The following is a 13,165-nucleotide window of genomic DNA, read 5'->3' as shown; positions in this document are numbered from 1 at the left end:
TGTTTCTTCACAGAATCAGTCACCTCACTAATTAAACACAACACTGCTATTATTTTGAACATGCCCCTTTCAGTTACAATCAATCTATTTTCAATTACACAGAATGAGCAGCATGCATGTCATGACTCTTGGGTCTGTTGGTTTTTGATGACTCTACATTTACTAGTAAATTATTTGCCATCTAGAAATATCACTTCTACCAAAAATATGATTTATGAGGTTAGTGATGTTGGACTGCTTTTATTTTGAACACAACTGTATGCGTCAAAATAAACTCTGTGCTGTCATTCTTGTCAGGTGTCTAAACTTCTCCCAGAGCAGTTTGCTGAGCAGCTGATCAGGGTCTACTGCAAGAAGACTGATGACAGGAGTCTGGAGGCCGCCAAGAAGCACTTTGTCCAGTGGTGCATGAACATGAACTTCTCAAAGCCTCAGGTATTATTTATCTGCATTGACAATAATCATATGCAGTGACAATGTTAGTTGTTGAACATGGGATGGGCACTTTTCCTCAACCTCTAACTGGAGAAACCTTTTACAATCGACACAAAATAGTGAATGTAGAGCATGAGAAGGGGCAGGAACAGTTGGTGGACATGCACTGATAAAAAAAAAAAAAAGTTTTCAAAACACAAATTGTTTTGTTTGGTAGGAAATGCATTCAGTGAAGGAAGGATTATGTTATAGAGCCTTGTGATTGCTTGCTTAGTTGCATTATGAATAAAAGCGATGTAGTGTCCTGCCTTTAGTAATGACAACTTATTTTTGTTCTTTTTGTTGACACCAGGATGGAGACATAATAGCACCTGAGCTGACTCCTCTAAAAGCCAGCTGGTCAAACAGCAATGAGGGCGAGGATGGCGAAGGGGGCGGCTTCAGGAAAGGAAACTCTGCTAGTGTCAATGGACAAAAGAGAGCCAAAGTTCAGCTTTCATTTTAATTAAGAGAAAGAGAGCAAATACCCCTCTGTGACACATTTGGTAAAATGAGACAGCGTTGAGTGAAAATTCTATTTTTCTACAAGGTGAGTGTGTTGGTGGGCAAAGCAAAATTCAAAATAATGAACCAAAAGAAATGATTTTAACAAATACATTCATTGTTGCTCATTCAGGGTCTGTACTCACGTTTTTACACACATCCCTCTTCAGTATTATACACATTTGTTTTAGTTTGATAATTTTTCAGGATAATTATTCAGGTTTTTATTTGATATCCTTTTGTGTGAGTGTTACATTTTAAGTTGATTTATTGTTTTCATACAATGTGCTATCAAGTAGCTTACTATGGTGTATTTGTGTTATCAACAATGAATCATGGTCAGTTCAAATGTTTTACCTTGAGCATGTGTACAGTATATTTTAGGGCAGTGTGTTTTTAGAGCTTACACACAAACGCTCAGTGAGCATTTGTTTTTACCTTACTTTAAGCCTTTACTTTTGAATGTATTTATTTTTCAGAATTGCTTTCTGCTTGAGTGGGTTGTGATGTGTGTTAGTGCTTTATTTATTCTGTATTGAGATTTTTCTTTTCAAATGACACATTTGTGCAACATTTTTAAATGGAAGTGTGGCTACCATTTAAAATGTTTTCCTCTTGTCAAAATGTAATCTCATCCAAATTACCACATACCTGGTTGTTTTATTTTGCTGATTGTGTACAAAAGAATAATATTTTGAAAGAATGTGAAGGGAAACTTAATAAGGGTTTGGGAAGATCCTGTAAATATTATTCTTATTGAAAGGGGTTGAAAATGGTTTGAAAATAAAACTCTCTTTTCCTGATGTAAGTAAACTTAATGAACACCAGAGGGCGTGATGTTCTCAGTTTAGATAAAGCAGAGAGAGCTAGTTCCATGAAATGTTATTTAGTGTTTTAAAATCCTATAGCGTCACAAACTTTACAAACAAGCACAACAGGCAAAAAATGAACAGCTTCACTAAATACAACAAAAGTGTTTCACACAGTATGATAACAAATCCACCAGTCTAAAAAGTGAAGGAATGTTTTATTTTGAATTGTAAATTTAATTGGAGGATGTAACAGTAAAAACATATAGTCAGCGTATGGTACTGCTTTCTAATCACCTGGTCAAATGTACATCCAGTACCCGATTATTTCTGAAAATTATAAACAACAAATAACTGACAGCATGGTAATTTATTCAAATGTTTAAAAAAAAAAATGGTTTGCATAAGTTTGTATTGTACACATTTTTGTTGAAAGTCTTTGTTCTGCAGAGTGGAAACAATCAATTTCGTAATTCTAAGGATTTGCAGCATGTCAGGGCGTGTGAACAGTACATAGCTGACTGAATACATTCAGCAAGTTGGTTGGTTGGTAGGTAGATGTAGGTGCTTGAGGGACAATATAGGGTTTTCTTGTGTTTGCCTTGTAACTGCCTTATTCAACAACTGTAACAAAATGCATCTACCAGCCCCTTTAAAGTTCACTAATTAACACGTTAAGATAAGATAACATTAATCCCATACTGGGGAAATGTCATTGTCACAGCAGCTCAAAAAAAATCCCACACATCAGACTAATAAAAAGTACACATTAAATAGAATTTTAAAAGAAATAGACCTCACAGCCCCATGCAGGGGGTAAGAGGTTTGGCCCATTTTGATGCTAGCTTGGCTAACTTCCTCCTCTCCCCTACCTTCTCTATGGTATCCAGAGGGCAGACCAGAACAGAGCTAGCCCTCTTTACCAGTCTGTTTAGTCTTTTCCTGACCCTTACAGGAAGTCTTCCAGAGGACTGGAATGCACTCCAGACTACGGTTCAGGTTAAGGATGTGCAGCATGGCCTCACTGAGCTGATCTGCACAGTCTTTAAGCATCCTGGAGCTGATTCCATCCGGGCATTTCTTGCCTTGATCCTCTATAGCTCCTTTTTCACCTAATTGACTGTCAGAGAGGGACTGCAGGAGGGAGTTGTAGGTGCTCCCTGGTGAGGAGGATGGGGGGAGCATTGTGAAACCTCCATTATATGGGAATGGAATGCAGTGGAGAGACGTGACTGGCGTGAATTGAGGTAGGCTGTCTCAGAAGCACTGAGAGGGGATGATGGTGTCAGCAGTGGCCCGAGACGGAAAGGCTGAGTCATTGATTAAATCTAGTTTGTTTTGCTTGTACAAAAAAAGCAAAGGTTTACAACAATTCACCGTATTACGGGCCGTCATGTGCCTGGCTATTTCTTAAATGTGACCAGTAACTCCCTCGAGGTTGCCTTTGATTTCCTGGCAATGGCTCACCACAGAGTTACTGCTGGACAGAGCCAGGCTAAATTGTCTAGTATTTGTGCTCATGACAGAAACACTATTGAAACATTTTATCTTATAAATGCCAGGTGGACATAAAGTCACCCTTAAGTTTGTGGTGTTATGCTTTAGGAAATAGAAATAATCATGGTAAGCAGAGAGGGGGAATTCTACATTTAAAACTAAATTGGAGGAACAGTTACGAGACTAAAAACGTTTTGTAAACATATGGGCAGATGGAGGTTGATGAAGATTGAAGAATCCTTTAGAAAAAGTGTTTTCTGATTAATTCACACTACCAATTCATACTTGGTATGACAGCTGTAGTTTTGCAGTGATGTAGGGATTGTGGCAGCTCCAGAGTCAGAAACAACTCATAATGGCCAGTGATGAGATGCCTTTTATTCAGATTGCTGGACTCCAGGTTTACTCCATTTCTTCCATTCTGTAGGGATGAACAAACATTCTACAATTTAAATTAAACACATCATCATATTAAGCTTCTAGCCTGATTGAGTGTTGTTTCTTTCTCTGTATTTTGTGCATTATTTTCTCAATGTTCACTAAGAAAATAAGCAATTTATGGAAGGTGGAGTTTTGCAAATATGTTTTGCAAAATACTACTAAAACTAGTGTAACTGATTCAAACCTGATACTGACCTGAGAGTTTCCAGTCTGCAGTGTGGACTCTCTAGGACATCAGACAGCAACTTCTCTCCCGATTCCTGAAGTTTGTTTTTACGCAGGTCCAGCTCTCTCAGATAGGATGGGTTGGACTTCAGAGCTGACACCAAAGAAGGACAGCCTTCATCTGTGACCCGACAACGTCTTAACCTGCAGAGATTACAGGATTTTCATAGAGGTACTTTACCATTTTGGACATTTGGTACAACTTTTGTGTTAGTGAAGCATATGAGTCAATTTGTTCTTTTCCCCTAAAACATTTCTAAATGCAAAACCAATTGCTTTTTATGTTTAAGTAGAGCTCCACGCAGAGGGAAAAGAGAATCCTTACATCAGAGTCTCAAGTTTACAATGTGGACTTTCCAATCCAGCAGTCAGCAGCTTCACTCCTGAATCCTGTAGATCATTTTCACTGAGATCAAGCTCTCTGAGACTGGAGGGGTTGGACATCAGAGTCAAAGCCAGAGAAGCACAGGAACTCTCTGACAACCAGCAGCCCCTCAATCTAAATAAAAAAATAAACTGTTATAGAATCCCTTATACCTTTGTTGAAAAGCTGCTCAAACACATCAACAGGCTATCATAACTGAAAGAATATATATAAATCAGAGCTGTGGATGGCTAAATGCTGTAAAATCAAAAGGAAGAACACAACAAGAATCTAAGTTCAAAACATCCTCCTGCAACAAGAATAATCCACTCTAAATGTTCATTACAATGCATGTTGTGCGGCCAAGTGCTGTTAAACCTATAGAGCTGTATCTGAAGTTAGTTCATACATAGATCTGGCTGAATTTGGCCCAACAGCCAAATGTTCTATTTGATGTACTGCTGCAGGGTTTAATAAATACATAGTACACTCAATATGAAAGAAAGAAAATGCTTCTATAAAAAAGTACAGGAAATTATAGATTGTGAATGAAACTAAATAGGTATTAGTTATGTTTTGCTTTTTCCCTTCTTGCGCGCCTTCAACCGTCATCTGTAATTGTTAATTGCTCCCATTTTCTGATTATGATGCAACGGTTGCAAATTGTTTCATCACAAAAAGCAAAAGCCCCCAAATTAACACATTTCAATTTAATACTTACTTTTCAAGGAAAATATTGTAATTTTAAATCCACTACGTTTCTTTGACAGATATAGTTACTAGTTACTTATAAAATGTGAAGTATAATGATCATACTTTATAAGATCATCTCCTTCCCAATAGTATATAAATAAGTTATACGAGCTATGGCATTAAAATGCTGCTCATACTCTTTATCACCAATACCAATCTCGGGTCCCTTGTTCCTCACACCACAAGACATTTGAGGTTGTGGCTTCAAAACTTTCTAACCCTTTGGAGACATTGTGGACACCTTTAAAACACAGCTCAATACCTATCAGTTCAGACTGATCAGACTTTATTTGTTTTTTTCCTATTTTTATTTATACTTTATTATATTAATAGAAACAGCATCATTCTGTCTTCTGAACTTAGTGACTTGAGAATGAAATTAATAATGCTGTTTAATCTTTCGTATTTTATGGTTTTGAATATGTACCTCAACAATGCTATGCAGTATTCAATAAATTGGCATTATGTTAGTGAATCACAATGCTGTTATTGTTATACTGATGTATCAAAATCATTGTCAGTGTACTATTGATTTAATATTCATGTTTATTGAAAACAAGCTGACTGACCTAAGAGCTTCCAGTCCACAATGTGGACTCTCCAGTCCGGGGCACAGCAACTTGACTCCTGAATCCTGCAGATCGTTATTACTTAGCTCCAACACTCTCAGGCTGGAGGAGCTGGACTTGAAAGTGGAGGCCAAAGATGTACAGCAGTTCTCCGTTAGCCCACATCTATTAAGCCTGTAATTATGGGATTCATATTAAAACAGTTGTTGGCAACCCTAGTTCAATGAGCATGGGCAAAGTCTTGTCCAACAGGCTCTTTATTGCCTGGTCACTCCTGGCGAACAGAACAACTGGTCACCAGTCCCCTTTATTGCTGCCTTTATAAATGGCAGTAATAGATGGCTAGTCACACTTTCAGGCAAGTTTGAAAAATATGAGACCTCTTCCGTATCTACCTATGCTAATAATTCATCCTTCTCCATGGAGGAGGAGATTGATCTAGGGAAATTGATATGATGGTATAGAAAGAAGAAACACATCTTAATAAAATGCATGTAACAATCTGCAGAACTAAGTTGGAAGTTGGTAAGTACTACTATTTGTACTACTACTTGTATTAAAAGTACAATACAAATTTGTATTGAACTGCGCTGCAAAAGTGTGAAAGCCTATAGAGCCTGTTAAGCAAAGAGAAATACAACTTGTGCTTTCCTTTTATTTATTAAAACAATCTTTCAGTTGCCATCTGCTATAACAACAATTATTTAATATACAAATATTTTCCTCACTAAAGACGTATGATCTACAGTAGTGAACTCACCTCAGACACTTCAGTCTACATTGAGGACTCTCGAGTGCAGTAGACAGCAGAGTGACTCCTAAATCCTTCACCTTGTTTTGACTCAGGTCTAGCTCGCTCAAATGGGTGGGGTTGGACTTCATAGCTGAGGCCAGATGTGCACAGCAGGTCTCTGACAGCCTACAACAACTTAATCTAGATAAAATTATAAAGTGTAGAATGTTAACTGTTGATGTAAAATGTTTGGATAGAATTTCATCTTTAAAATATTGACTGTGTCATTATCTAAATAGAGCTATATGACTGTGACCACAGTAGTCATTTAAACTTAATATCTACCCAAAGTTAATAAAATTCTGTCAAACCTCAGAGTCTCAAGTCTACAGTGTGGACTCTCAAGGCCAGTAGACAACAACTTCACCCCCGAATCCTTAAGATAGTTGTTGTTACTTAGGTCCAGCTCTCTCAGGCTGGAGGAGGTGGACTTCAGAGCTGATGCCAGTGAATCACAACAACCGTCTGACAAACTGCAGTTCTTCAATCTAAAAAAAGGACATAGTTAAAAACAAATTTGTAACACATAAAAACCATTTAGATCTATTCAGGTCTAAATATGTAGGTCAACATTGCTATGCTGTAATAGTGGATGCTTGTTATTGTAGATTAACTTTGCTATTTTATTTATGGGAATGAGCATTATATATATATATATATATATATATATACACTTTATAATAATGTATTTTAATCAAATGTAATCAATTTGTTATATAATTCAATAATACAGTTCCAGGCAGATATCCATAAGGCCCAAACTCCATAGAAACACATACTTTTGCATTGCAGCTTTGAAGTGAAGAGCTGTCTGAAAGGTTGCTCACCTTAGTATCTTCAATCTGCAGTTTTGACTCCCCAATCCGACAGACAACAGTTTCACTCCTGAATCCAGCAGATAGTCATTTTCACTCAGGTCCAGCTCCTGCAGATGGGAAGGGTTGGACATCAGAGCTGAGGACAGAACTTCACAATGCTTCTCAGAGAGTCCACAGCCAGAGAGTCTGCAAACACATTTCATGTCAAGTCAGTATTAACCATGCGACAAAGGTACTGTGCAAAACAATTCCTTTATGAAATGAGTTTTCAATACTATGAATACTACTGTTTGTTGTTTACTGGCAAGCTAGCTACACACTGTTATTAACAGACAATTACCTAGTATCTCTTGTTACCTCGTTGTCCTGTGTATTTAGTCTTTGTGCTTCCCTTGTCTTGTGTCAGATCATTTTGGTATTTTCTGTGTATGAGTCTGCCTGTTTTTGTCTCCGTGTTCCTGTTTCCAGTTGTTCTTGTCCTTATTTGTTACTTTGATTTTTAGATACCTGTCCTCCTGTTTTCTGCACACTTTCTGTTGTATGGATTTGTTTTACTAAATATTCAAGCTCATCACGCTGCCCGGCCATCTCTGCACTTGGGTCCAACCTTCTGCACAATTGTAACCCTTGCTCAAGGTAATTCAATGTATTATGTATTACAACATTTTTATACTGGCTGTTTATTAGAAACTAAACATCTTTACTGTAACAAAAATGCCAATAGGCATAAAGGTTACTCAACATGACAGATTCACATTTGGACTTACCGAGCGTCTCTGCAGTTTCTTACAGCTGGGAGCAGTCTCCGTCTTCCATCACCTGTAGCATTGTACTTCTTCAGGTCCAACACCTCTAGAACATCTTCTGACATCTGCAGCATGTAGGCAAGAGCTGAGCAATGGGTCTTGGTGAGTTTCTTCTCGGATCTGTTGCCTGACTGCAGGAACTCTTGGATCTCCTGGTGCACCGAGTGGTCATTCATCTCCATCAAACAGTGGAAGACATTGATACTTCTGTCAGGCGAGATATCATAAGCATTCATCTTCTTCAGGTTGTTTATTGCATTCTGGATGCTTTCTGGACTGCTCGCTGTCCAGCCCAGCAGACCTCCTAAGAGACCACGGTTGGACTCCAATAACAGGCCATGAAGGAAGCGAACAAAGAGGTCCAGGTGGCCATTTACACTGTGAAGGGATTTTTCCACAACTTGATTGAGGAAGTTGTCCAGACCTGGGTCACTGCTTTTTCTTTCCCAGTCTTCTCCCAAGAAAGTTGCCAGTACTTCAATGTTCTTGTTCAGGTAACAGTCAACCATGTAGACAGCAGCGAGAAACTCCTGAATACTTAAATGAACAAAGCAGTAAATAGTTTTCTGAAAAAGCACACGTTCTCTTTTGAAGATCTGTGTGCACAGTCCTGAGAAAACTAAGGCTTCTTCGACATCAAGACCACATCTCTCCAGGTCCTCTTGGTAGAAGATGATGTTCCCTTTTTCCAGATGTTCGAACGCAAGTTTCCCCAACTTCCGAAGGGCTTCCCCATCAGTTTGCATTAGCTCCTGTTGTGTCATCTCATCTCCTTTGCCGTACTTCTGTGTCTTTCTCTTGGACTGGACCAGCAGAAAGTGTGAGTACATCTCAGTCAGAGACTTGGGGAGCTCTTTTTTGTCTGTAATTATCATGTGCTCCAGAACAGCCGCAGTGATCCAACAGAAAACTGGGATGTGACACATAATGTAGATGCTCCTGGATGCCTTCATGTGTGAGAAGATTCTGCCAGATATTGAAACATCATCAAATCTTCTTCTGAAGTACTCCTCTTTCTGAGTGTCAGTGAATCCTCGTACTTCTGTTATCCTATCAACATATAAAGGAGGGATCTGATTGGCTGCTGCAGGTCTGGAAGTTATCCAAAGGAAAGCAGAGGGAAGCAGATTCCCCTTGATGAGGTTTGTTAACAGTAAGTTGACTGATGATGTCTGTGTGACTTCCGACACAACCTCATTGTTCTGGAAATCCAACAAAAGTCTGCTTTCGTCAAGACCATCAAAGATGAACAAAACTTTACAGAGAGCAAGACTTTCTGCTGTCACCATGTGTAGTGTTGGATCAAAATCCTGTAGCAGCCTGAGAAGACTGTACTGCTTCTCTTTGATCAAGTTCAGCTCCCGGAACGAAAGCGGAAACACAAAGCTGACATCTTGATTTTCCAGGCCCTCTGCCCAGTCGAGAATAAACTTTTGCACCAAGAAGGTTTTTCCGATGCCAGCAATCCCATTTGTCAGAACTACTCTGATTATTCCTTTTTGGCCAGGTAAGACCTTAAAGATGTTGTGACATTTGATTGGAGTGTCATTAAGGTTCTCCATTTTGGATATTGTCTCAAGTTGCCACACTTCATGTTGGATATTAACTCCTTCGCACTGTCCTTCAAGGATATACAGCTCAGTGTAGATCTTAGATAGGCGGGTTTGAGGTCCTGCTTCAGCAGTTCCTTCTATTGCAAATTCAGATCTTCTTCTGTGACCAATCTTATGATTGTAAGAACCCTCCTGCCAACTGCCAGTAACTGAAAGATACACAATAAAAGAACAAATAAGGTTAAAGAAATATACTGTATCTCTTAAAAAGAATCAGCAGTCAGTTCTGTCTTAACTTTGAGTTTAAAGTCAACACTAATTGCTACATATTAACTGGTTAGTTTAACACTGCATACAGGAATGAAGTGGAACATTTAACTTTGGGGTGCAGTTCACACCGTCTTTTCCTCCACGTGGAAAAAACCAAAGAGATGGTGATTGCCTTTAAGAGGCGGGCTGGCTAGTCCTATCACATGCTGCTGACCATCGGTGGTGCCGATGCAAATACCATCAAGTTCTTGTGGGATCACTTAGCAGACAACCGTACCTCCATCATCAACACTTTAGCCATCATCAAGTAAGCACACCAGCGACTCCTACACCCCTCCGGAAACCTAAAAAGGCAAGTCTCCCTCCCCTACACCACACCACTTTCTACAAGGGCACCATTGAATCTGTCCTAATTTATGGCCTCACTTCCTGGTTCGGCTACTGCAAAGAATACGAGAGACAACAGAGCTGTTTTATCAACGCTACGCTCGCAGAGCCACCAGCACGTTACGGGACCCTCATCACCTTTCCCACAGCCTGTTCTTCCTCCTGCCATCAGGAAAGATAGTACAGGAGCACCAGATCCAGCAGGATGCCACAGGCAGTGAGGATTGTAAACGGACTGTACCAGTTTTTTAATTCTTTATTTATATTTTAGTCTATGTCTTGTTATGTAGGTATGTATGATGTCTTCTCCTGTTGCACTGAAAGTGGCTCTTGGATAACGGTCTTCATTTTCTTCAAGTATGCAAGTACACAAGGAACTATGACAAATAAATTAATTAATCTGAATCTGAACACGGGTTTGTCTGTTACCTCATTAATGATCATTTATCGCTTCTGTTCTCTTAAATGTTGATACGTTTTTTTTTTAAAGTGAGGTTAACTGTATCAACCAAACTCTCTAAGGGGGAAAAAACTCTGCTTTAGAACCCCTAAATACTTACTTGGTTCAGTGCTGTCTTGACCGGGTGTCTGAAGTTTAGGACGTTTTCTGGATCTTTTTCTACATTGGGGACAGGGGGCGTCTCCTGTAGATTCACATCGTTCCAGGTATGACGCAGTGCATACCCAGCAGAAGTAGTGTCCACAGGCAATAGACCGTGGATCCCTCAGGACGTCCTGGCACAAAGCACAGCATGCCAGCTGCTCCTCAATAACACCCCTCACCCTTTTCCTCTCCCTGTGAAGATGAGGGCATTTGCTTTTCAAATCAAAACCTTTTCTCTACTTTAATACTGCATAGAAGGTCAACTAGCACAATGTGCAGACAATGCATGTAATGATTCTTCTGTTATTCTCTCACTCGTCACAGGTCATCAACACTTTACCATGTCAACCATCATCGATAAATGTAGTCAAGGCAAGCATTAATAAAGGAGCATTTTGTCTTGATTGTGTCTTAATTTTCTTGCTGGTGCAAAATTAGAGATGTGTCCATGTTTAGCTCAAATTGAGATTGTTATTGAAAATCTATGAGACAATGATGCAATATTGCATTCACAATAGGGGTTTCCCTGTTAGGGCCATCTACAGTATGATGAGGGGAAATTTCAGTTTTCAGCACCACTGCAGAAAATGTGCTGTTAGTCTTGTGTGCTGATACAGATAATTTGTGAACATCAGATGGAACATTACACAGTTTCACAAATGTGTAAAAGTTACATATACAGTTACTTTAACAACCAACTAAAAAGCCTTTATAGGCATGTATCAACGGAATTTAAATCTGCTGTGTGTTACAGTAGGTCCTATTAGACACTTGTCAAGAGTGCCCTGCATGCCTGAACACAACAGCTCTGAGTCAGTTGTTGACTAAGAACTTAGCAGGCGCACGCTGAACAACCTAAAAATGGAGAAAGGGAGGTTGCATTTTTTTATATATAATTCTGAGTAATGTTTTCATTATTTTAGTGTGTTATCTAGGTAACTATTAAGATAATGAAAACAATTACAGTATAATCTTTGGGCAAATGTGTTAACCACTCTTGTTAATTAAATACTGCCTCGTCTGCATTGAGATTTTATGTCAATACTCCTCTCATCCCATGTTAAAGCCATACACTCAGCATTGAGCAAAAAAATGTCCAACAAATATTGTCAACTTTTGCAACGCATATTTCAACGTCAGGAAAATAGCAGCAAATTGATTCCCTTAGTAGTTATGTACTAAATCAAATGTTCAATAACAAATATGTGACAAAGAAACATTCTTGCATTTAAACAATCATCTGACTCTCATTCCTCTGCTCACCTGGGGCACAATCCATACTGGATATCGGATTTCAGATTCAGCCCTGCATTAACCCCTTTCCTACCTTTCCAATCCCCTGATGGCTCGCCAACAGCTAGTTCATATTAGAGTGCATGTTCTTGAAATGTTTTTTTAATTTAAAAAAAACACATTCACTTTGGCTTATTTTATTATGTAAAAAATTCTTAATATCGAGAATTGGTTTGCAGGTGAGAGGGACATGAAACATTTTCGTTTCCAAAGGGGGGCAAGACAAAATAGTAAAGAAGGCTGGCATGACAAAAGGATGGCATGACAAAAAAAAGTAAAGAATAAAGAAAACTCTTACTTTGTGTCCAATACTCCAGGATCATTACCGAAGGCAAGAGGAATATCTTTGGAGTGGTCACTCTTCAGAGACAGACAGCTGGATACTGGAGACTCTGCTCTGCCCTCCTCATCCTTCCCACAAAGACTCAGCTCTGGTCTAACAGAAAAGTCAGTAACACAAGCTCACATTAGACATTGAAAGCATAGTAAAATGTAACACGCTTATAAGGCTTTCTATGTGATCTGACTCTGTGAAGTGCTCTTTGTTTAGAACTTACATCACACCCTATATACTGCTCAACTGTGGTCAAACTTTAAGCAAAAGAGTATACAGAGGCTTAAGGTAGCATACAATGATGCAGTGAGGTTGCTGCTTCGCTCCCTAGGTGGCACAGTGCCAGTCATTGGTTTTGTGTCCACTAGAGTGCCAACCTGTGAGGCACTCTTAAGACAACTAATGTTTAGTTTTAAGTTTTAAGTGTCGTCTGGACAAATTAGAGAACCATATAATTGAAGCCCTTGTCAGTCCTCTGAAAAGCTCTTATAGATACACTTCTAGATTAAGACAACATTGGTGCCATAGCCTGCATATCCTATAGACAAATATGGAGTTATTGTTATATGTTTAAATCTCCTTTTTATAGTTGTTATACTGTATGATGTGTAAGATGGACCTGTGTGCTAATGAACTGTTTGTTACTAACCTAGCTCTGGGGAGTCATTCCC

General features: G+C 39.0%; 2 protein-coding genes across 6 annotated transcripts in view; one reads left to right on the top strand and one right to left on the bottom strand.

Moving 5' to 3' along the window:
• The window catches only part of samhd1 (SAM domain and HD domain 1), a 13,863-nt gene extending 12,082 nt beyond the window's left edge, over positions 1-1,781 (top strand). For both annotated transcript variants that reach the window (XM_032520560.1, XM_032520559.1), the window contains exons 15-16: positions 298-435; positions 788-1,781. In XM_032520560.1, coding sequence (XP_032376451.1) covers positions 298-435; positions 788-940 — 291 coding nt within the window. In that variant the 3' untranslated portion in view covers positions 941-1,781. The remainder of the gene's footprint in view (positions 1-297; positions 436-787) is intronic.
• Positions 1,782-2,000: 219 nt separating this feature from the next.
• The window catches only part of LOC116692346 (NACHT, LRR and PYD domains-containing protein 14), a 13,344-nt gene continuing 2,179 nt past the window's right edge, over positions 2,001-13,165 (bottom strand). For 3 of the 4 annotated variants that reach the window (XM_032520553.1, XM_032520554.1, XM_032520555.1), the window contains exons 3-12: positions 12,459-12,596; positions 10,824-11,059; positions 8,015-9,815; positions 7,257-7,433; positions 6,741-6,917; positions 6,397-6,570; positions 5,637-5,810; positions 4,276-4,449; positions 3,921-4,094; positions 2,001-3,705 (exon numbers count right to left, since the gene is read on the bottom strand). In XM_032520553.1, coding sequence (XP_032376444.1) covers positions 3,687-3,705; positions 3,921-4,094; positions 4,276-4,449; positions 5,637-5,810; positions 6,397-6,570; positions 6,741-6,917; positions 7,257-7,433; positions 8,015-9,815; positions 10,824-11,059; positions 12,459-12,596 — 3,244 coding nt within the window. In that variant the 3' untranslated portion in view covers positions 2,001-3,686. The remainder of the gene's footprint in view (positions 3,706-3,920; positions 4,095-4,275; positions 4,450-5,636; positions 5,811-6,396; positions 6,571-6,740; positions 6,918-7,256; positions 7,434-8,014; positions 9,816-10,823; positions 11,060-12,458; positions 12,597-13,165) is intronic. The other variant, XM_032520556.1, reaches the window with a different exon arrangement.

The sequence above is a fragment of the Etheostoma spectabile genome, chromosome 7, assembly GCF_008692095.1.
Source record: "Etheostoma spectabile isolate EspeVRDwgs_2016 chromosome 7, UIUC_Espe_1.0, whole genome shotgun sequence".
Classification (NCBI taxonomy): domain Eukaryota; kingdom Metazoa; phylum Chordata; class Actinopteri; order Perciformes; family Percidae; genus Etheostoma; species Etheostoma spectabile.
Note: the sequence above shows the minus strand (reverse complement) of the source record. Positions and strands in the feature narration are given on the sequence as shown.